The sequence below is a fragment of the Manis pentadactyla genome, chromosome 14, assembly GCF_030020395.1.
Source record: "Manis pentadactyla isolate mManPen7 chromosome 14, mManPen7.hap1, whole genome shotgun sequence".
NCBI classification, from domain to species: Eukaryota; Metazoa; Chordata; class Mammalia; order Pholidota; family Manidae; genus Manis; species Manis pentadactyla.
In genome coordinates this window covers 50669564-50693230 of record NC_080032.1, presented here as the reverse complement: position 1 = coordinate 50693230, position 23667 = coordinate 50669564, and the positions used below count along the sequence as shown (strand labels likewise).

The 23667-nt window shown below is 51.8% G+C and overlaps 1 protein-coding gene across 8 annotated transcripts in view; it reads right to left on the bottom strand.

The window, feature by feature from the left end:
• Positions 1–3781: 3781 nt before the first annotated feature.
• The window catches only part of TBC1D5 (TBC1 domain family member 5), a 659247-nt gene continuing 639361 nt past the window's right edge, over positions 3782–23667 (bottom strand). For 7 of the 8 annotated variants that reach the window (XM_057491222.1, XM_057491228.1, XM_057491223.1 and 4 more), the window contains 3 exons: positions 15197–15276; positions 14334–14489; positions 3782–7567 (listed from right to left, as the gene is read on the bottom strand). In XM_057491222.1, the coding sequence (XP_057347205.1) occupies positions 7268–7567; positions 14334–14489; positions 15197–15276 (536 nt within the window). In that variant the 3' untranslated portion in view covers positions 3782–7267. The remainder of the gene's footprint in view (positions 7568–14333; positions 14490–15196; positions 15277–23667) is intronic. The other variant, XM_057491227.1, reaches the window with a different exon arrangement.

Genomic DNA, 23667 nt, shown 5'->3' with positions numbered 1-23667 from the left:
TCCTGCCCCCACCCCTGGGGCAGGGGGAGCTCTGACATGCGTCCCTGCTGCGGGGGTCCTCCGCCCATGCCCAGGGACCGGAAGGGTGAACTCTGCCTGGCCCTGCTGAGAGGCCGCTCACCTGCCCTGCTCGGGCTCTGTGGTTAGCGTCTCTGTGGCACGCCAACAGCCTTTCTCTGAAAGCCTGAGTTTCTTTGAGGCACAGGATTCTGAGAAACCCAGCCCAGCCCTGCGGCCGGCAGAGCCCTGGTGACGTGAGCACACATGCACATGCACACAGGGTGCCTCTGCGTCTCAGCGCAGTGAGTCTGGGCCTTGTGCAGCCCAGGGCCCAGGACAGCGACGGGACACCCAGGGGGCTTGAGGCCACCTCAGATCCTGCTGGTCAGCTGCGGGCGGCAGGGAACAGCCATGAGGGGCAGGGCTGCAGGCAGTGAGCCGTGTGAGCTAAGGCTTGAGCCCTCCCCACCACCTGCTCTCAAGGGGTCACTGTGTGCTGCTCAGGGGGACAGGAAACTGCCTCCCCAGAGGGTCTCTGCACCATCACTCACATCGGGACAACCTCCTTCTCACTACAAAGGCTCTGCACTGCATAGGAAGGCATCGCCCATCCCCCTGCTGGACTGCCAGCTCCCTGCGGACAGGACCCTGACCTGTCCTGGGCACTGCACGGCCTGGCCCCCAGAACACCGGTGCTCAGTAAGGAGGGGTGAATGAATAGCTAAAGCTCAGGCCCTCTTTTCAAGAAGGGAAATGCGAATTCTGGACTTGAGGGCTGGGTAAAATTTATGGTCCCAAGATGAGGGAGTTGACGGGGATGTGCCCTGCTAGTTAAGGCATCGGGGGAAGTAATCCCTTGCTGCATCCCCACCCACCCCAAACTTACTGCCTTAAAACAACAGTCATTTTGTTTGCCCAGGATTCTGTGATGGGGACAGACGGGCTCAGCAGGTAACCCCCAGTCTCTTTTGCACATGGTGTCGGCTGGGGCCAAAGGACCTACTCACAGGACGGCTCCCTCCACACTGGCACTGGCTGCTGGTGTGCACAGGCCTCTCCACGGAGGTGGAGCTCCGGGAGGAAGTGCACCAAGAGATGGGGGCTGGAAGCTGCCTGTCCACTGGAGGTCTGGGCCCAGACACCGCAACTGCCTCACAGCTTCCATATTCTACTGGTTAGAAAGTCACAGAACCCAGATCAAGGGGCTTTTGAGAGGAGTGTCCACAAGTGTTGGGGGCATGCTTTAAAGCTGTCACAGGCTTCCTGGAGGGGAGGAAGGAGAGCTGCCAACACTAGAGGTGTGGGCGGCCCCCATGCCCTCCAGTGTGGCAGGACCAGCCTTGATCTGCGGCACTCAGCTGAGGCATGCCACCACCCTGAAGGAGCCTCCTCGCGACGGGCACGGCGATTGTGTCCTCCACAAGTGGCCAGGGCAACACTTCCAGTCTCAGTGTGCTTCTAGAGCACTGCCCGCCCCCTCAGGGGCTGGGAGCTATGCGGCCAGGAAGCCCAGGCCAACATGAAGGGACCGCCTGGAAGTGTTTCAGCTCTGGATCCAAGCTAAGGGCTTAGCAGCGAACATTAGGTATCTAAGTGGCTACCTTCTGAGGGTTTCCACCCCCAGCCTTCGAGTCTTCCATCTGGGGCCCCAGACACCAGAGGCACCATAAGAAGCCAGCCCCACTATGTTCTGTCTGCATTCCTGACCCACACCACCCAGGAGTGTATTCAATGGTCACTTTCAGTCATTTGTTATGCAGCCATAGTAAGTGGCACGTGGGCAGAGTGACATGACAGTGGGCCTCCAGAAAGCAGTTCCATGGGCAAGGGAGGCCTGGCGGGATCTCCCACAGCAGTCAGCCGCTGGGGCTGGCACTCGCTGGCTAGAACCCAGGGAGCACGGTTCCCAGGGAACCCAGGGGCAGAGACGCAGCACCTGAGGCTCTGTGCCAGGGCAATGGCCAGGAGGCCAGCCCCGTGGGACAGGTGGGCAGAGCACAGGTCCTGAGGGGCCAGCCTCCTCTATGGCTGGAGGGTCTCCTCACCCATGGCAGAGGGGAGGAGGGCCGACTGGTGTGGCCTCTCGCCAGTCTCACCTCTGTGCCTTCTGGGGCCTCCCAGGCCCTCCTCTGGGCTCGCATAGTATTTAAACCTTGTTTTCGTGTTCCTCGTATAGAAACTTGTCTCTTCTACCCTTTCCTTCAATTTGAGGGGCATGTGTGTGTCCCCAGCCTGTGTAGCCTCACACCTAAAAGGAGTGGACCGATGCGGAATGATCGCCCATCTGCATCCAGGGCACTTCACCTCTCTGAGAACCGTCCCTTCTCAAGAGCAGATGTGGGTCTTGGAGGGCAGGGATTTCTGGTGACGCACACACACATCCTCCAAAGGCTAAGAATGGTGGCTGTGATGGAGGCAGATGACAAAGTGGAGGTGGGGCTGTCAGCAGGTTCCCTGCAGGCATCACCGCTGTGGGGAACCCTTGTGGGAGGGGCGGGCACCTTGGCGGGTCCATGGTGAGAACCCGCGGAGGCCTGCTCTGCCTGCCATGGGGCTGTGGAACCGTCCTCTGCTGAGCGTGGGGCGTCCTGTCCAGCCCTTGTCTGGGAGGACTCCGGACCCTCCTGACAACCTGCAGCCGCTCCCGCTCCCCATCACCTGGCCTGCAGCTGAGGTGGGCCAGGACATGGCCTCTGCCTGAGGAAAGGGCCCTGGAAGGACAGCACATTAGGAGCTGGTGGGGAGGATTCGTGGGGGCTTGTTTAGGTGGGAGGCAGCCCAGGCAGGGCAGGGAGGCAGCGGGCAGCCACCCAGACCCTGCAGGGGAGCTGCCCCAGTGACTCCCTTGCACTCCTGGCCGGTGGCTCCCAGGGCGGGAGGGCAGCTCTCAGGTAGAGACGTAGGGAGGGAAGAACATCCAGAGAGGCCTTCCCGAGGGCCACAGACCAGGGGCCAGCAGCATAGGCCTCTGCTGCTGGCAGCCAGGGTGGGTGGCCCTGGGTTGGGGGAAGCAGGGTCGCCATTACCAGCATGGGCTGTCTGGGCACGTGGCGGGCCCTCCTGTGGCAGAACCTCTGGTTGGTGAAGGCCTGCGGGAGGGGTTGTGACCCTCAGGAGGGGAGGCCCTTGTCGCCTGGGCCTGGGTCAGTGAGGCTCGGATGGGGCCCAGGCACAAACCCTGTCCCCGGTGCCTCTGGCTGCATGGCTCTAAGCTGTGATGATCCCCCTACCTTCCTAATCCGTCACTCAGGACGTGGAGTGTCTGTCCCACCTCCTGCCCGTGGCCGCCTCACTGAACCCATTAGCCGGTTGTGCAAGGCCCCTAGAGCAGGGAGTGCTAAGGGGAGGTGGTGGGGGTGGCGGCAAGCCGCTGGGGCCCAGCAGGGTGGCCCGGGAGCCTTGGCCAGGCCTCCAGGGAGCCTCTGGGGTCCTCCCTGTCAGAGGAAGGTGGGACTACATGACCCTCGGAATCAAGCTCCACCTCGGAGTGCTCCCGCTTCACCATGCATCAGGCCCTGCTCGGCCTGCTGGGGGTGTGCTCTCCTGCTTGTATCCTGTTTAGTTCCCACCACCCGACAGGCAGGTGGCTGCTGGCTTCAGGCTGGAGATCAGGCAACTGAGGCCCCAGAGGTGGGGCAATCTGCCCAAAGGGGAGGAAGGGGCGCAGTCAGGGGAGCCCAGGCCAGCCAGCTGCGGCCGCACTGGAGAGGCCGGCTCTGCTGTGGCCAGGCCTGGTTGGTTCCTTGCACCCTGACCCCGGCCTAGAACAAGCCAAGCTGCATTCTCAGTTTCACATTAGTCTTTTATTATAACTGTATTGAATGGGATCACTCTGCCAAAAGGGTAAGTCATTTCTTAAATCAACATGAGTTACAGCATAAGGCTGAATGAGAAAAAAGCAACAGGATATAAATGGCACAACTCAGTATTCCATAAATCAAATGAATTGTGCCATCATGAGAAAGAGTATTATGACAACTTTCACATCAAAGTGGTTTCAAACCTGTTTACAGCAACTTTGCATTTTTTTTAACACTATAAAAAGGGAGCTTTTGACCGTAATGCAGAGGAAGCGGTTTTGGCCTGCCAGAAGGAAGCCTGCCTGTCAGGTGCTGTCCGGGCCCCTCCCCATCCCGCAGATTCCCTAAGTCCCTGCACCTGCCGGGGCAAGCAGGGGTGCAGGCATGGGGTGGCCCGGCTCCACAGGACAGCTGCTCAGGGCGCCGGCTGGGGCCTCCACACACTCTTGTTCTAATGATCCCTGGGGGCAGCTTCTTAAAGAAACAATAAAATGAAAACAAAAATAATACATGTGAGCCTTCTCTGGCAGGTGATCATTAAGATACAACACATCACAGAGTTTATATCCGTCATCTCTGACAAAGGTGAGGAGTGTTTTTCATTAACGGTGGGTAATCAAATCCTGAAGGCCTGATGCACGAGATTCAGCTCCGTTGATGCAGAGAAGGCAGATCACAGGGAGTTCTTGGTTTCAGTCGCATTCACTCTGCAGTAATATTATTTCTTACACTGCAGTTAGCAGTGAACACTAGCAGGTCATCTTTGGAAGAATCAACCAGTATAATTAAATGCTGAAGTATTCTAAGACCCGTTGGCATATGCACAAGGTAAGGCACAGTCATAAAGACTGTTTTTCTCTAATCTGTGACTCTCTTACATAAGGGACCGAAATAAATGCAACTCAGATTTTCAGACAGATCAGAGAGGAATGCATGAAACACAACATGTGTATAAAAAAGTAGATGATAGAATTAATCTAAGCTTTTTGTATATAAAAAATATATAACTGCTAATAATCAAAATGCAAGAGGGTTCAACTGACTACATTTGTTAAAAAAACCAAAAGGTTTCATATATTCAGGATTTTTAAAAATGTGCAATTAAACATAAGTACCTGATAAGATAATAAAAAGGAGGAACACATATGCTTTGATAACTCTGTAGCTAATAAAAATGCAAACAATATTCAGCTATGAAGAATAAAAAATAGTCGCTTCAAGGTAAGACAGTAATACAGCTCCCAAACCCCGTGACCCTGAGGACTGAGCATGGCACTGTGGCCTGTTCACCCATGTGTTTCTCCTCTGGGCAGCGGGCAGCCCGTTGACTTGTGCGGCAGCACCCGGTACTGACCCACTGGTTCTCATGTGGCTCTGGCGCGGCAGCCCAGGATTCGGGGCCACTCCAGGCATTGGTAGGTCAGTGAGACCAACAGGAGGGGGCGAGCTGAGCCTTGTGGGGGTGGTGGGGGTCTGGCGGCTCCCATGTGGTCAGGGGCTGGGCTCCCGTGATTCTGGCTCAGTGCACAGGAAATGCAGAGCAGAAGAAAGTAGCCCAGCTGCCCGGGGACACACAGCCCCCGGGCCCTTCCAGCCTCTGCTGGAGCCCAGCAAGGGCGGCTCCATACTTTTTTAGCACTGCCATAGCCAACACTGTCCAAAGCCAGGCCCTTTAGACAAAGGAATGCAACCTGCGGGGCTGCGGGCCGCTCACATGTGAGGACCAGGGGTGCTCGTAAGGTGTGGTCAAGGGGACATGCGCTTGGCAGCCACTTACTCAGGGAGTTCCCCCTGCAGGCGCTGAGCAGAGCACTGAGAGTCAGGGGCCAGAGGGCAGGTCGGTGCACAGCGAGCCACCGTGGAAGGCCAAACGACCCTGTCATCCGAGCAAAACCAGAGTTACTGCTCACCTTACACGCGGATGTGTTAGATTTCCCTGCTAGGGGCTCAGAACTGACTGCGGAGCTAATTGGACCTCTCTCTGCAGTAGCTGGCTTGAGTCATCTCTGTTTTCTTGGAGAACAAGTGGGAAATGGTCATTACCACATATGTCTAGAGAAATACGTGGTTATCAGTGGGAGGCATGGAAAGATGTCTATTCCCACACACTTAGCTTTTCGCTTGTGGCCATGGAAGCTTCCACTGCCTAGGGGCCTTGCCATCCTCGGAGGAGAGCCCAAAGGAGCAGCCGCCCCAGGGCAAGGGCTGCTCACCTCAGATGGAGGCAAAATGTGCACAGTGGCTGGGACTCCTGCTCAGGAGAGACACGTGTTCTTTTCAGGGCCCTCGTCCTTAAGGAGAGAAGTCGCTCATGTGAGGCTTTGTGCCATCGGGGTTCCCTATGCTGACAACTGCCAAGGGGAGGCCTCTGTTCTGCGTGGGAGCCCAGAAAGGCAGTGGCGTGGCAGGTCTGGTCTCGCTCTGGCAGTGGTGCCTCGGACACGGTGCACAGCTGAGCTCACACCCCAGTTCCTGCGATCCCCAGCAGGGGAAGGCTGTGCAGAAATCCCACATCCTCCTGGCATCTGGAATGTTCTTCAGGAAGCCCTGCTCCCAGAGAAGGGACGCCAGGTCTAATCCCTGTTACTGTTACCTTTAAGTCACTGGGAGCCCTGACTCTAGAAAGGAAGGAGCTGGGGTTTTCCCTTTACTCTTCAGTTGACAGGTGAGTACAGCCCCCAAACTACAGAAACTTTGCTAGAGAATCAAGTGTCTAAAAAATGTTTCTCCTGTAAAATCAGGTTCACATTTGCTAATTTAAGAAATAATAAGTCTTAAAACTATTAAAACCAGTGCAGCAAAGGTCTGCTTAAAGTGACCTTGTTTCCTGGCTGTGAAAGATGCTACAAGGCGAAAAGCAATTGTTTAAGGGGCCAGCGAAGGCCAGAGTGATCCAGCCAGGGACTTGGAAGCATGTTCTTTAACAAATGGAAACAGCCAAACCACATCACACCTAAATATGAAACCTAAGCTTTGACCCCACTTCTAAAGATCATTTGAAGTTTTGGAGAGGCCCATAATGGGTTTTTCCAGGTTGTTCTGTTGTATTTGGCTGTATGGCTTTCTGAGAGGAATGAGATAGGCTGAGATACAGATTTCCAGAAAGTGTTTTGATATCAGTTTTCCTGTGCCTGATGCTCTGGGGGGAGGGAAGATTTGAAACCAACTCTTCTTCCTTCTTCTCCGTACGCTCCATGGGATGGCCACACTCAGCTGGGGAGGAGAGGACAGAGGAGTGACTCTGATGGTTCGGGGGGTGACTGTGACGGTGGGTGTGAGACTGGCTGTGCACCCCAGCTCTGCCGAGCAGTGCTTGTGGACATCAGCCTGTGTGCTCTGTGGCCCTATCTGCTTCTGACCAGGTCTGATGGGCCACGCCAGGGCTGCCTGCATTCTGGGAACAAAGTGTTGGTTTCAGGAGGGTCTGCACAGGGCAGCCTCAGACCGGGGCAGGCTGGGTGCTGTGGTCAGATGTCCAGGGGGCTCACGATGGTGAAGCCGGAGTCTCTGCTGTGGCTGCTGTCGTCGTCAGGGCTGGAGCTGGCGTTGCTGGAGGACGCCGAGGCCGGGCCCGTCAGCGGGTCAGAGAACACCAGCGGGGAGGGGGCAGGGGACTCGCTCTTCCCAGATGTGCTTCTGAAGGTGCGGAGCAGCTGGGCCTGGCCCGGGAGGGGCACCCTGGCACTGCCCATCTCATCTTCCTTGGAAACCAGGACGAAGCCTTCTGAGCTCCTGGGGCATGTGTGCCCTGGCATCTCGGGAGGGGCCTGTGGGGTGGTCAGAAGCACAGGCGGGTGAGAGAAGGGAGTGGAGGCCTGGGAGTGAGGGTGCGCTAGGGAGATCCAGGCCCCTCACCCATGCACTCGGCCCAGGGTGCAGGGCCAACCCCCTTCCTCCCTGAAGCTGAGAGCTGGTTTCCCAGGGAATAAGCTAAACCTGCTCGGTGAGCTGCTGGGAGGCCAGCTCAGCAGCCAGTGAGTGGGGTGCAGGCAGACTCCCTATCAGCTTCACCCTCGCCTGCAGTGGGATAAGGACAGTGTCTCTGTCCTCACGTGGGGACGCCATGTGGAGAGGTGGAGTGCATGGGTGTGGAGCACACAGGACTGGCTCCCTTCAGTCCCCGGATCTGCAGTGGACTGTACGAGTTGAAGGACAGCGTGACCAGGCCTAGTGTATGGCATCTCACCTCTACCTGTGGCTGCTCGTCCTGGTGATGCCCTTGGGGTCCCCTGTACTGAGGGGCAGTGATGGTGACTGGTGGGCTGTACACACATGAAAACCAGGAACGGACACCGCACAGAGTGTGGCCAAAAGCATAGAGATGAAACTGCTTCACACTAGTTACATTCCCTTTTTTTTAAGCAATCGAATAGCATTTTGTTTTTTAGCTAACGAAGTTGGCCACCATGAACAGCAACTGGCAAAGGTTTTGGGTTGAGATCAGAGAAGTTCCTCCTGTCCCAGGATGGAAGTAAAAGCCATAGTCTGGCCGAGGCTGTCCCGATGGCAGCAGGGCAGAGTGAGCCACCCACCCAGCGCCGACCTAAGCTGACACACCGGGACCGGCTCTCCCCTGGCAGGGGTGGGGCCCCTGGGTCCTCTGCCTCTAGACTAGCATGGTCTAGGCCACCTGGGGGCTGCGGGCAGAGCCTGCACAGGTAGTTGGCAGCACTTGTAAGGGAAATCTGGGCTTGACTGACAGGCCCCTCTTTGAATCTTTTGTTCTCTTGGGCACATGGGGAATGAGTGGCTAAATAATGGCTCAGGTGCCTCCACCCTTTGAGAATTCATCTACCATTAAGCTGTAGGTGTATAATTGGAGAAGAGAAACAATTTACCTTCAAGATCACAGTACTGAAACAATAGGCCCTGAGCGTCTTCATTTCAAGTTTTAGAGCTGTTTGCATTCAATCAACATTAACTCTTACCAAACTGAAGAGATATGCAGCACATGGCACTCTGGTGAGGGGACATGATCGCAAATGGCACTAGGGCCATTTTGTGGACAAAGACTGTCCTTTTTCAACCCCATTACTGTCCCTCTGTAAGGCCAGAGCTGTGCCGCGTGCCCCTGGGGCAGCTGGAAGGGCTTGTTTCCCCACACATACGCACATCAGGTGCAAGGGAGGCTGTGCAGGACCTCAGCGCTGATCTCCTACCTCCCAGTGAGAACACTCCGCTCACGGACTGTTGTCCTGCACTGCACACGGACTTTGACCCTCTCGTCCCACACTGGGTCTATGGCTGGAATGCTGCTCGGTAGAGCTTGTCTTAGGTTGAGAGTAAGAACAACATATTCAAGGGTCCTCATGTAGAAGTGCTACTCCAGTGAGCATATGAATGATAAGGGAGCAAAACAGCCTTATTGCTGATATGGAGGAAGTTTTGGTGGTCTGAGAGGAGATCCAAGCAGTCACAACATTCCCTTAAGCCCAAGTCTAACCCAGAGCAAGGCCCTGACTCTCTTCAATTCTGTGAAGGCTGAGAGAGGGGAAGAGGCTGTAGAAGAACAGCGAGCAGAGGCTGGTTCATGAGGTTTAAGGAAAGAAGCTGTGTCCATAATTGAAAAGTGCAGGTGAAGCAGCAGGTGCTGATGGAGAAGCTGCAGCAAGTTACCCAGTAGATCTAGTTAATGAACTAGATAAGTAGCTAAGTTATTTAGATCTACATAACTAAGAAGATCTAGTTAATGAAGTAATAACTAGCTAAGAGAGTTAATGAAGGAGGCTACCCTCAACAACAAATTTTCAGTGTAGATCAAACAACTTTATATTGGAAGAAGGTGCCATCTAGGACTTTCGCAGCTACAGAGTATAAGTCAATGCCTGGCTTCAAAGCTTCGAGGGGCTAATGCAGTTGGTGATACTAAGTTGAAGTCAATGCTCATTTACAATTGCAAAAATCCTAGGGCCCTTAAGAATTATGCTCAATCTCCTCTGCCTATGTTTTTATAAGTGGAACAACAAAGCCTGGGTGACAGCATATCTGTTCACAACATGGTTTACTGAATATTTAAAACCCACTGTTGAGACCTACTGCTCAGAAAAAGATTCCTTTCAAAAGATTTACTGCTCACTGACAGTGTACTTGGTCACCCCAGAGCTCGACAGGGATGCACAGAGATTAACGCTGTTTTGGGGTCTGCTAACACAACATCCAGACTGCAGCCCATGGATTATGGAGTCATTTCAACTTTACAGTCTTATTATTTAAGGAATACATTTCATAGGGCTACAGCTGCCACAGATAGTGGCGGGAGGAACTGCAGAAGTGGTGGAAACAGCAAGAGAACTTGAACTAGAAGTGGAGCCCGAACATGGGGCTGAATTGCTGCATGTCATGATAAAACGTCAATGGATGAGAAGTTGCTTCTCAAAGATAAGCAAAGAAAGTGGCTTCCTGAGATAGAATCTACTGGTAAAAATGTTACGAAGATTGTTAAAATGACACTAAGGTTTTTGAATATTACATAAATTTAGTTGGTCAAAGAGCAACAGGGTTTGAGAGGACTGACTCCAATTTTGAGACAAGTTCTGTGGTGGGTGAATTGTTATCACTCAGGAAATCATTCAGGAAAGGAGGAGTCACTTGATGTAGCGAATTTCATTGTTGTCTTAAGAAACTGCCCACAGCCGCCCAGACTTTAACAACTACCACCTTGATCCGTCAGCAGCAAAACCCTCCATGAGCAAAAGGATTCCTACTCGCTGAAAGCCCAGATGATGGTCATCATATTTTAGAAATGACGTATTTTTAATGAAGGTATGCACATTGGGAGTTTTTAGTCATAATGCTACTACTACACAGTTGATAGGCTACAGTGCAGTGGAAATGTAACTTTTGCATATGCCCTGGGAAGCAGAACATCCATCTGACTTGCTTTACTGTGCTATTAGCTCTATTGCGGTGGTCTGGGACCAAGCCTGCAGTATCTCCGAGGTCTGCCTGCAGCGACTACATCAGCCAGACTTGGAAGAAGAGAAGTATGTTAGCAGGCCTGTGGCTAGCAGTAAAGGTGGTTCTTACCAGCACTCTAATTATCTGGCATATTTCTGGAAGGTAGTGAGGTCAAGTTGTAAGTTGTGGGTTTGTCCCACAGAGCCTCCTGGACTGGCTTAGACAAAGCACACTACCGCCGGAGGGCCTCCGTGGCCACCTCCTTTTATCACCCTCCCCCACCTTTCTAATACGGATCAAGAAATGAAGCCCAAACTGAGGCCTAGTGGCCTGGCCAATGCCACAAAGCAAATTAAAAGGCCCAGTTTCTCTGGACTCCCACCTAGAACTTTCCTAGACACAAAGAGCCTTCTTCCTGCATTCCCACAGCAGCCTTAGCTACTACACTTGTCACCATTTAGATAATTTATGTCATTTGCAGAAACTGTATATTCCCACGTCAATCCTCCCTTTTTGCCAAACACAGGCATGTACTGCAAAATTAAGAAAAGGGTTTTGATCTGTCAGTCCTGCCTAAAACTGGCAGGACCACCACAATATACACCCCCGACCCTCCACGTTTCTTACGGTGGAGGCAGGTGAGCCCAGGCACAGACCAGCTCGACAGGCACTGTCTGTGATGATGGAAACAGCCTGTCCATGCTGTCCAACAGAAGCCTCCAGCCACGTGTGGGTACTGGGCACCTGAAAGGCAGCTCGTGTGACTGATGAACTGAAGTTTAAACTTTTTATTCAATTTGATCTTAATGAACTTGATTTTAAATAGACTTGTGGCTAGCGCCTATTGCATCAGATAATACAGCTACAGGCCATACAGAGGAAGGGATGCGGCCCCACTGCCAGTGAGCCACGTGATACGGGCTGGTTGATGGCTGAATCTGCGGCCCTACAAAGTCCTGCTTCCTGTGTGGTGGGTTTGAGTGAAGTTCTTCAAAAATCTCCACAGGAGTGTGTGAAGGGCAGAGTCTGGGAGGGAGAGACAGAACTGTGGCTCTTCACCCTACAACACACAATTTCGTATGTGCTGTTTGCAGAGCTGGAGGTAAGATTTGCAAATTAAGGGAAAGAATGCTATGAGCTACATGTGCCCCGCTGCCCGGCGGGTACCAGGCCCGCGTTCTCCCAATGGAAGTGCCTTGGTGAGGTTCCTCAGGGAGAAGGGTGCATGCGGGACTGTGAGCCGTGGGCCCCAAGGCACCAGGCCTGGTCCTCCGCACTTCCCCGTGACATGTTTCAGTGGTTAACCAAGAATGCAGACAGCGCATTCCTGAGTTAGGGAAGGTCCACGGCACAAGCCACTGCAGACCCAGCACATGGCAATGACATTGCCAGCAAGTGTCACAAAAGCCTGCTGGCACCAGACCCCAGCCTCTGGAGGGCAGGGCCTACACCCCCTAACCCTGAGCACCCAGTAGCTGGCACAGCAGGCCCTCAACTCACATTTGGGGGAAAGGAGGGAAGAGCCTTCTGAGATACCACTGGGCACACCAGCCATGGCTGCTCCTGTCCACGGCCGGCCCCCTGTCCGGTCCCACAAGCCCTGTGAGTTAGGAGAGCCCCAGAGGGAGCAGGGCTAAGGGCTTCCTGCCTGGGGGTCCCGGCATCAGCTGATCTTGATCCCTGGGCTCTTCTGTGGGCCGCCCGGACCCGCTTGTCAGTGTGCCCTGCCTGCTTGCATGTGGGTTTCTCTGGCCTTTCCTTCCCAGAAGGTGGAGGGCAGCTGTGCCCTACCCAGCCCTCCCTCAGAGCCGGGTTCAGCAGCGCTGCTTTCTTTCAAGCACTAACACCCTTGCATCGGGGCCGGGGCAGGGAATGAGCAGAGGGAAGCCCTTGCCTTTTCCTTTGCCCAGTGTTCTTTTTTTCCCACCTAAGCCTACAGAGGCAGCCAGGAGCAGAGAAGGCAGCAGTGAGGCCTTTAAGCCTGGCAAGGGCTGACTGGATTGCAGAAGCATGTGCAGAGGGAGGCACAAGGTCTCTCAGATGCCACACGGGGGTGTGCCCTGCCAGCAAAGGCATGTCATATGTCACCTGCCACTCAGAGCTCGTAGCTGGCTTGTCCTGGGTATGCGCATGGGCATTCACGGGGGCAGCCATGGCAACAGGTAGGTTTTGGCAAGTACGCAAACTGGGAATACAAAGTATAATCAATAAGCTTTGAATTTAGGAAATTCATTAGTGTTTTGGAAAGGTCTTCTTCTGTTGTATTTTTACATATTCAGCTGAAAAATACACTAAATTTTTAAATAAAATTATCAATTAAAAATAGTTGGGGGTAAGCCTAAGCTCAATAATATTTGAATAAATACATGATTATTAAAAATTTAAATACCTGTGCAGGGGAGAATTTGGACCTTATCAAATTAAACTTGCAATCTTAACATATTCATGTGGCTAAAAATGCAGACTCAAAATGCTCTATGAAAACCTTCTTTTGAACCTGGATGAAATCACTCACACAGGGCTATCTCTTCTTAAAGATACCCTTGAAACTTAAAAAACTCCCATTTTTAAAAAAATGTCATTTTTCTTTTTTAAAACCATAAAAAATGAATAATTTACAAGTATCTGGATGCTAGTGCTTGAGAAAGTGTCTTAGGTGAGATTTTGCTAATGTTACTTTTCAAGATGAAACTCTGTAAGCCATTTAAAAAGAACACTACTAGGAACTTCTAGGACTGTTGAGGACGAGGCAGCATGGTGGGGCTGGAGCTCACTGGACGGGGACAGGGCTCTGAACACACAACCCTGGCGAGGCTGCGTGTCTTCTCACTCCCAAGAGAGATGAGCAGGCAGGGCTGAGTGCAGGAGGAACTAGGGTGCCTTCAACCTGGAAGATTCTGTGGTTCTGTGCTAGTCACACTGAATGCTGACACCTGAGAACAGGGCTCAGCAAATATGGCCCACGGGCAGGTCTGGCCTGGGGCCTGTTCCGGTATGGCTCTAAAGCTGAGAACGGCTTGCACGGTTTTGAAGGGTTGTACAAACATACACAACAACTACAGAAACAAGTATGTGTCAGAGACCATATGTAGCCTGCAAAGCCAAAGATATTTACTGTTTGGCCCTTCAGAGCAAAGGTTTGCTGACCTTTCTGCCTTAAAGGATGGAAACTCATGACAAGTCCTTCCCTAGGAAGGCTAGAAAGGTTCTGGCCAAGCGAGACAGAAGCAAGGAAGCATTAGGAAGGCATGGACAGTCTGTCCTGCACTAAAGGGGAATGGCAGCATCGGCTGGACATGATTGACCGGTATGTGAGGCAGACAGACCACTGGCTTCTATTGCCACACAGCGGGCTGGCAGGAGGTTCAGGCCAAAGCCGCCACATACAGGTGTACAGGCCATGCACTGCACAACTCCAGGAAACAGGAGTCCAGTTACTGCTATTGTGAATGGCACCCCCTAGAGCATACAACCTGCACAGCTCTATACTGGCTCAGGATGCTTGTGGCATTTCAGAGTTGAACTTCACACATGGTAACCTGAAGTACCCTTGGCAGGGTTTTATTATTCATAACTTTGAAGAACTCACGCTGCCCCATCAGGTCAACGAGCCCTCGTCCATCAGCGCTTCTGTACCTGCTCAGCGGCGCTGGGCATCGGGCGGCCCTGGCGCTGGCCTTGGCCCTGCCCGCTGGAGCAGTAGTGGTCGTCCGCGATGGTGATCTGCTCGTTCTCCCCAGCCTCCAGCTGGCTCTGGTTGAAACGCAGGGAACCTTTGAGAATGTCTTTGATCTATTTTCAAAGAAGAAGAAAATAAATGAAAAAGATGAATGAGTCTGTTTTTCCATGCCAGCTAACCCTCTTAATACATTTAAACTTGACTTATCATTGACCATTTTTTTAATAGTACGGGCATGAATATATTACCATAAGAAATAAATAGAAAAAATCCGACTCTATCAAAGTCTAATATTTCAGTCTTAATGGCCAAGTTCTCCCAGGGTCAGACACGGGTGTCGCATCCTGGGCAGTCATCCTAACGCAGCTTCGAGCACTTCTCTGCACACCCAGCCCCTCAGGCAGCCTGTGGCCAAAAAGCAGCTCCACCTGGCTGAGCGGTGAACAACAGGCAGACATCTGAGAGCAGCGCCCTCTTTCCCCTGGCATTACATTTCATCTAGCCCTTCAAGGGCTGCGTGAATGTGGCCCTTGAGGATCTGAGGCTGCTGTAGGTGGTGGTGATGGCCTGTGCTCCAAGGACATCCGTGCATCCATGGACCAATGGCTGAGCATGGGGCAGGGCATGGAAAACCAGTTTGGGCTGCAGGCTAGCCACACATTAGTACTGGAAGGAGCAAGGGGCGGAAGGAGGTGGAAATGCAGGAGGGGCTGTGTCTGGGTGGGAATGTGGGCTGGGGGGCACTGGCTCCGAAGGTCCACGGTACTCATCCCAGGGCGCCCATTCCAACAGGCACTCAAAGTCAGATCAAAGGACATACCTGCTTTAGTCCTGCCAGGGAAACCAGAATTTGATCTTCTTTTTCCAAACTTTCTTGTAATATCACATCTTGAATATTTACTGAAAATAGAAGGATGACATTTCATAACTAGTGCTCTGAGTATAACTTATCTTTGGCTACACCATGACTTCAGACAAGCTTGGGAATTTTCCTGCCCAATTTCATAGCAACTGTTCCCACCGAGGATGCTCTGCCAAACTGCAGATGGGGCAGGGGCCGGGCAGGGCTGGGCAGGGCGGCACTGGGGATGGGGGTGCACAGCCTTCCCACTACCCCCATGAAGGCCTTCCTGCGATGACAGCTGTGTCTTCCCATCCACACACCAGGGCGCCTCCTGTGGACCTTCAGTGTGCAGAGCCGGGAGCATCACCCGACAGCAGGAGAGACGCTCCTGCCTGGGCTTCCTACACTGCCTCATGGTTCAGTGATGTTAACTCACCTTTCTCTATAAAGAGCAGCTCCTCAGAGTGACCGGAATTAATAAAGACATCATCTTCAAGAATTTACACAGTAAAGCATGCTGTCAATTCAACACAGGTCAAACTCAAAAGCCAAGCTCATGGCACTCAGTTGCCATCACATGACAGTAGTGCCTATGGAGTCAGCATGCTTATCTAGGGCTTCACAGGAGCCATTTCTCTATGGTCTCTAGGAGGCTGGGCCTCCACATGAGGAGTCTTTCATTCAGACCAGACCTGAGGCGTCCACCACATCAGCGTGACCACCAGGCTCAGCAGTGCTCTAAGCTGCCCGTGGTCCCCAGCCGTCCCCAAGGCACCTGGGGACCGTGGCCCTTGTGGTGACTACAGCTTACTGAGGCAGGGTTCTCAGGGGGAGGGAAAGCCCTCTCCCCTGGGACTATGGAGAAGAAGGCATGTGGGGGGCACTTAAAACACATGGAAGACAGGTCCCCCTGTGCACATCAATCCAAGAGTCACTACAATAAGGAGGCTCACCCCCCGTTAACAACTGCTTAATTTTCTGTAGCCTTAAAAAATGTCCTATTAGTAAGGCCTTACATACACATCCTCAGTCATTCACTGAAAAAAGTCTCAGTCTACTTGGGACTCAGCCGCGTGCCTAGCTGTATCTCACCCCGGGTGTGCTGCAGCCCGCTGGTGGGAGGCACAGAGCTGGCACCTCGTTCCTTGGCTTCAGGCTGTGTCCCCAGATCCATGAGCCCACCTCTCCTCAGGGTCCAGTCGTCCGCTCCAGTGCCGCCTCCCAGAGCAGCCTTCCTCCCTTCCCGCCCGCACCGGCAGCCCAGGTCGCCCTCCGGTCTCTAGCATAGCAGCTCTTCTCCTCTATCACCTCCATTTGACACTATCACATGCATCTGCTGGCTTATTTGTTGTTCATCTCCCCCAACAGGATACAAGCTCCAAGAAGGTCTTGTTCAGAGCTATCCTCCCAGTGCTGAGAATGATGCCTGGTGCATTTCAGGGACACAATAAATATTGACTGACTCACTGACTGACTGAATGAACAAACATGGAATAATACTCTTGGAACTTGCATTTCAAAACAGTGCTATTCTAAATTATTTGCAAAAAGTATATCCATATGTCCAGTAAGGGGCAAGGCAAAGACTGACACCATCAATAGGAGACCAGCCCAACAGCTTACTAGAGTCATCAGTAAGAATAAATCTATAAACCATGCTGACAAGTCCCCTTGCAGACTGCAGTCCAAGACAGCAGCTTTTATTTACTCAGAAAAATTGACTAGTTCCTGGCTAATAGAAAGACCTGTCCCAAAACAAGAAAGCAAGATGAATGGAAATGGAATAATAGATATAATTAGAGAATGCATGTTTTTGGTTCCTTTAAAAGCCCATAACAATTTGTTCTCTCAATAAAAAACAATGTAAAATCCACTCAACAGACAGTAACCAACAACCAACCAGGGAAAATTGACAAGAACCAGCTCTTTAGGTCTTCTGAAGGACTGACAAAGGTTGCTTTTGTCTGCCTGCTATGGCTTCTAAGGCTGCGGGGCTGAGGGCTTGTGGGCTGCCTGGGGCCGCAGGGCACACAGCAGCTGCTAGTTTGGGAGGCAGTGGGTTTTGACCTGCTGACTGCAAGGTGGGGCTGATTTCCCAGCTCCTACCGTGCAAGCAGGGGCCCAGGCGGGGGGTGAGAGGGCAGTTCCCAGGCCTGAGAGGAGGCGAATGGAGGCAGAAGTGCCAGGTCACATGGAAGCTACGTGGAGGGCTCAGAGGATCTGAGGAATAAATGAAGCGCAGGCCCCTGAAAGACATACCAGCAAACTGGGGTCCAGGAGAAGGGAACCTGCAGAAACCAAAGTGGTATCTCCTGCTGTCACGACTGGATCTTCACCTACCTGCCCCTTTGAGACATACCCTGAAGCAAAAGGGTCTGTCCAGATGGCCTGTCTCCTGCCCCCAGTGTAATGCTGGGGCTCACGGTCAGCAGCAACAAGGACCACAGCCTTTAGGGTCCTGGCTACTGGACGACAGGGCAGGCGGTAGCCCCAGAGACCCACACATATGCAGGACCAGAGCTCTCTGCTGAGGCCAGCAAGGACCCAGAGGCTCTTCTCTGAACACCAGAGAAACATGCAAACCATCTGGGAGCTGTGACGCTGTCCTGGCAGGGAGAAGAGAGAGAGTGAAGAAACTAACTACGGGCATTTGCTGAGATGAGGCAGTTAACCTAAGAGACTGGGTTGCCTTTAATTGGCAACTTTAAGGACTGCCACTGAGAATGCAGTTTCTACACACCTGAGTTTAGGTACAGAGATCCACTATTCCACTACAGAAGAAACCGTGACTACTTGAGACCTTACCTGGCCACACTGCCTGAAAATGTCATGCACCGAGACAGCCTAGCCATCCTCTCAACATCGGATGCCCTGTCGCTGTGAGCCTCCCACAGACCCCTCTACCTCAGGGCGTTGCTTGCAGGGACAGGTTGAAAAGGGCAGTGGTGGGGAAGGAAGAAGATACGGCTGCACCGGGAAGACAGAACAGGGTGCCCTCTTGTCTCACTGTGGGCCTAAGTGGGAATACTGCTCTGGGCCCTACAGGCCACCCCTGCCATGTGCTCTCCCGATGAGACCACGAGCAGCCAACGAGCCTGGGGCCTTGCCACTGCGCTGCCTTAAGGTCTGAAGAAGTGGCAGAGCTGGTGGGCGGCTAGCCCAGCCCTACCCAGTCGGCCACATCCCAGGCCACAGGGCAGCACTGGGGCACATGCCCTTGACTGGTCATGTGACACAGCTCTGGCCAATGCAGTGCACCAGAAGTCTCTGGGTGGAACTTCTAGAGAGCTCCTTGTGGGGCACTGCCTCAGTTTGTGCCTTTATCTCCCCACTTTGCTGCCTGAAATGCTGGCAGGAGGTCCACGATTTGTCTTGCAAGCTTGCAGGTAAGGATCACAGCACAGGGACTACGGGCAGAGAGCCAGAAGGAGCTGGGCACTGGCCACATCACTGCTCGGACTGTCTACCCGTGGGCTCCTTTTATTTAAGGAAAAAAGACCCTCCTGATTTGTTTATTCTTTTTGGGGGGAGGTTTATGTTATTAGCAGGTGTAAGTTTCAAAGTGCCACAAAGTTGGGTGGTGGGTGGTTTAAAACAGCAGAGGTTATTCCCAGTGTTGGAGGCAAGTCCGAAGCGGGGTGCATCGGGGCTGCGCTCCCCGACGGCTCTGGGGGAGCCTCTCCCCGCCTCTCCCTCTTCCAAGCTCCCGGAGGTGACAGTCCTCGGCATTTCTCGGCTTTTGTCTCCATCATCTCAGGGCGTTTTCCCTGGGTGTCCGTGTCAAATTCCCCTCTTTGTATAAGGATACCAGCCACTGGATTAGGGTTTGACCCCCATCCACTATAAGTTCACTTCAGCTTGATTCCATCTATAAAGACCCCATTTCCAAACAAGATCACAGTCATAGGCTCCAGGCGGACATGAATTTGGGGGAAACTCTGTTCGACCCAGTACAGAGGCTGAAGTGCCTGTTACCCAAGATGAAAATCATCCAGTTCCTCAGAATGGCGTGACTGTCGCCTACACGCAGAATGTAACTCCCCGGCCCGCTGGCTCTGCGTGGCTGCACAGCACAGGCTGAGAGGGCGCCAGGGGCTGCCGAAGGCATCCGTGTCGCCGTGGTGTTCCCTCACCGGGCAACTCTGCAGCCTGACTTTTTTGGACAGGGTCAAAGATCACCTTTCTGAAGCTGATGAAAACCAGGACTTTTCTCCTAGAAGATCTATATATACATAAAATGTTCACTTACTTTTAAGGATAGACGTATGGACAAACTTAAGGATAAATGGACTAAGCTGAATAGTATCACTTTAAGAAATCCAGGGTATAGAAATCCAAATTAAAACAAGAGCACCTTCAGAGGCTGTTGAGTTTTGAATACAAGGATTTTCATTTTACTCATAAAGAACTGACTATGCAAATTCTTTGCTTAACTAGTTCTGCTATGTATTGATGTAAGGTATGAACATTCTACTAATATAAAACCTCTCAGTAACAGTTCTATACCTTTAAGTTGCATCTGCACACAAAAATAGAAAAACATGATGTTTTTTTATGCCTTAAAATATTAAAGGCAGAAGTGTGAAAGGTTTCAATTTCCAATGTAATGCACATTTTTCTTACAGCAAGAAGCAGAATAAATTATGATATCAAGGCTCTTTCTTTTTATTTCTGTGTAGTAGATTATATTCTTTAAAACCTTCTTCTATTTAAGTATGACATACAACTGTTGGAGTATTGAAACTAAAGGGGAAACCTCATAAAACTAACCACTTCTGTGGAAATTATCCAAAAATCTCATCAGTACAACAATCCCACGGTGACTCGACTATTTTCAATGAAATGTCAATGCCACAAAAACAGACATCTAGCTCGAAGGGTGATGGAAATGGCATACAAACTACATTTTCAATTTCTGAAAAACCTTGTTTTCTTCAATGCTAGAATAAAAGTATTTTCATTTAAGTGACTGGCACAAAAGGTTAACGTAAGTCTCTGTTCATGAAGAACGGTGATGGGAAGGGGAGAGAACAGAGCTGACATTTGTCTACAGCAGCGGGGGGCTGGGCAAGCTGTTCAGTGTGATGCGCTCTGGCCAAGGAAGTGAGAGGAAAGTCCCTGGATGGAGCTTCTAGAAATCTCCTCATGGGGAAATGACTCAGTCGGTGCCTTTCCCTTGCCCCTCAGGGTGGTGACAGAACCTTCCTCACAGGATTCCCATGAAGGATAACTAAATCAGCACAGCAGCAAGCCCACACTGTAGAAGCTAGGGCCCAGGGGAGGCTTTAATTCCCGAGCGGGACATCACCTCCCTGGACCATGCCGACAGCCATTGCAGATGAGGCCCACTGCTGTCACAGCAAAGGGAGCCAGGCTCAGAGATGCCAGGCCTGGCACTGAGGGTCCCAGCTGGATGGTGGTGGGGCTGGGCTTGGATCCCAGGTCACATGCATCCCTGAGCCCTCCCACGACTCTGTACCTGGCACTGGCGGAGGGGCTGGATATGGAAGAGGCATGGACACGTCCTGGCACTGACTGACTGCCCTAAGGGGCTGCTGCCCTTTATCTGGTGGTGGAACCGACCTAAGTGAGGCCAGCCAGCAACAGGAAGTCACCCATATGCAAAATGACTGCCCTATCACTTGTACCAGATCTTTCTGGAGCTCTGGCACCAACAATCAGCTCTGACTCTGATGACCTGAGGCTGTGATGTGTTCACTAAGCCCATCAGTAAAATGGGAGTAAATCCTGTCTTAGAGGCTGTTGGAGAGAGAGGTTAGATGAGACCAAAGGGGCCCACCGCCTCTCTATTACTATTATCGTTTAGTATGTTTTCTTTTTTCTTCTCCCTATCTTAAATACCTAGATTAGTGGATTCTGCTCTCTGAGGCTCTCTCATCTCTGGCAGGGATTTAGTTACCCTGACCTCTGATAACCTCCCATCAGGGAATGTCCCAGACTATAAAGAGGAAGTATGCATTTTGTTACAAAATAGAGGGCTCACATGTAGCCCCGACCATGGGTCACACATGTGCCCAGAGTGGTGGTGGTTGGAGAGGGGCAGGCAGACCTGTAATTCCCTGCTGCTGGCCTTGCTGGACCACTGGCAAAAGGATTCCTGCTCACAGAACGTGTGCCATCATTATTCAGATCCTGGGAGGGGGTAGGCTATGGAGGAGACTGTAGGTGTCAAACTCATCCTCTGATACAGGTGTGTATTTCTTGGGTCCCTGCAAATGCCATTCCCCTTCCAGAAGGCCCTGCTATTCTCCTTATAGCACCAGATCCCCCCTTTTCTTTAAAGTCTACCTTAACACAGAGTTCAAGCAGCAGCTTCCTGGTGGCAGGCTTGCTGCTGAAAGCAGCCGGCAGTCAGACTCTCCCCTACTTCATCTTCTGCTCCTGGAGCTCTGTTTCTAATGAGGCTCAGGGGCTAAAAGTTTCCTGAAACTGCACAGTTATACATGGCGGATCCTGGACGCGAGGCCCTCTGGTTCCGGATGTGGCTCTGTGCTCACCATTCCCACCCCTTTGGACCCCACTGCCCTGCCCGTGTTCCTGAGCCCGCGGGTGCTCCGGGCACCCTTGGTTTGCTTCACATGAAGCCACGGGTCACCTTCAGTGTTTCTAGTGAGGTACGTTCTCTCTTGCTCTCTCCCTACTCTGAAGTTTTACTTACCTCTTCCACACACACTGAGCTCAGTTTCAGAAACTCCTGCACTCCACTCTACCTCAACATACTTTTCCAGAACCTATCTTTACATCAGAAATCAGGTAGTTAGTAAATATGGCTGAATGACTGATGCGAGGCTTTCCTGGCAACATTAGAGCTGATTTTTACGTCCCACAGAAGAGACGGTGGCAGGATGTTTGTTCTGTGAAGAACGAAGGGCACTGACCCAGTCAGTCAGGTCAGAGCTGAGCAGGGGCAGGGGAGGCATGGGGGAAGTGGGCACTGAGGTTGACCTCAGTGCCAAGCAATCAGTCAGCGCTTTGCATTCAGTGTTTTCTTAAAAAGCAAAAAGCAGATCACGCAGAAAATAGTCAAGGATCCTATTTTGCACCCAGCTGCCAGAATGGCTGAAGATCTTAAATTCAGCACTGGGAGATGAGCATTCTTTAGGAAAATGAAATGGGAAAATTTAGGAAAATTTAGTCTCTAGGCCAGTAAGTGGTTCTCTGAAGTGAGCTGAACAAGCTTACAGCACGGTTCCAACTCCTGTGACCTCTGCCACTCGGTATATTGTTTTCTGAGGATCTATCATGTGCTGGCCAGAGGGTGTCCCTGGACGTGACTCCTCAGAGTAAAATCCACCCTATTCCTGACATGGCTGCCACCTGAGGGTCAACCAGGAAAAGAGACTTTATGTATATTTTTAAACTTAAAAGGTCTCCAAGCTGCATTAATGGTTAGATACCTTTGCCAGAGTATGTACTAAAAATAAAAGCAGACACACAGCTAGGACTTCCTAAAAGGAACTATCCCACGGTTTTGCCACCGTACCCTCTTGTTTGGGAGCGATGACACAGGAGAACAGTTTGGCTGAGGCTGTCCTAAAACCACATCATTTAGTCAAATAAGACCCTTTGAACTGGGTTTAAGGTGGATACATTTTATGTGAAGTTCAGGCCATAAAGGTTTGGCTGACTTGAGGATCTAGTGAAGTTAAGTGTCACTCCTCAGCTAGGATTTAAGCATGGCCCAAGTCAACAAACGTTAGCCTTCTTATCCTGGGCTGGGCTGCACCTCTACTCACAAGCTCTATGCTCAGTATGAGATGCTCTGGGGCTACAAAGCCCTTCGGTTTTCAAGCAATTGGAAGCAAGCCTGTTTCCACAGAGATGGGTGGACAAGTCTGTGCTTCGTGTGTCCTTATCTGGAGAGGGCCGGGCCTGGGGGACATGGGGAGGCAGCCTGTTTGGGAGGGGTTCAGGCAGCTGAGGAGAAATGAAGGATTTGGGCACTATATTTAAAAAAAGAGACAGGGTGAAAGATACTCGGTTTGGGTTCCTCCTGTGGAAAAGCATGTGGGAAAATGAGAGAGCCAGGAAATGGAGAACACAATAATGACAGAAGGGTGGTCTACCAAGGCCTGTGGTCAGAGCTGGGAAAGGGGGAGATGGTGCATGGTTTGCTCAGTTTTCTAAACAGGTATAGGGGTGGTACAAGGGAGATGCTGACCAGCTGTTCCAAGTCTTCAGCTAATAAAACCATGAAAAGTCTTCCACTAGAACAGAACAAGTTCAGAGTGGCTGGGAAAAAAAAAGGAACTGAGTTTCAGATGTTTGGAGGCTGCATCAAATACCAGGGGAGGCGGGGAGCTCTCTGCCCATGAGCTCAGCTGCACTTGGGACTGAATGTGGGCTTTGGGTTATGTTACAGGGTCAGGAATACATCACTAAATTTGGCCCAGATCACTTAAAGGGCACTTGCTTCTTGCTGGGCC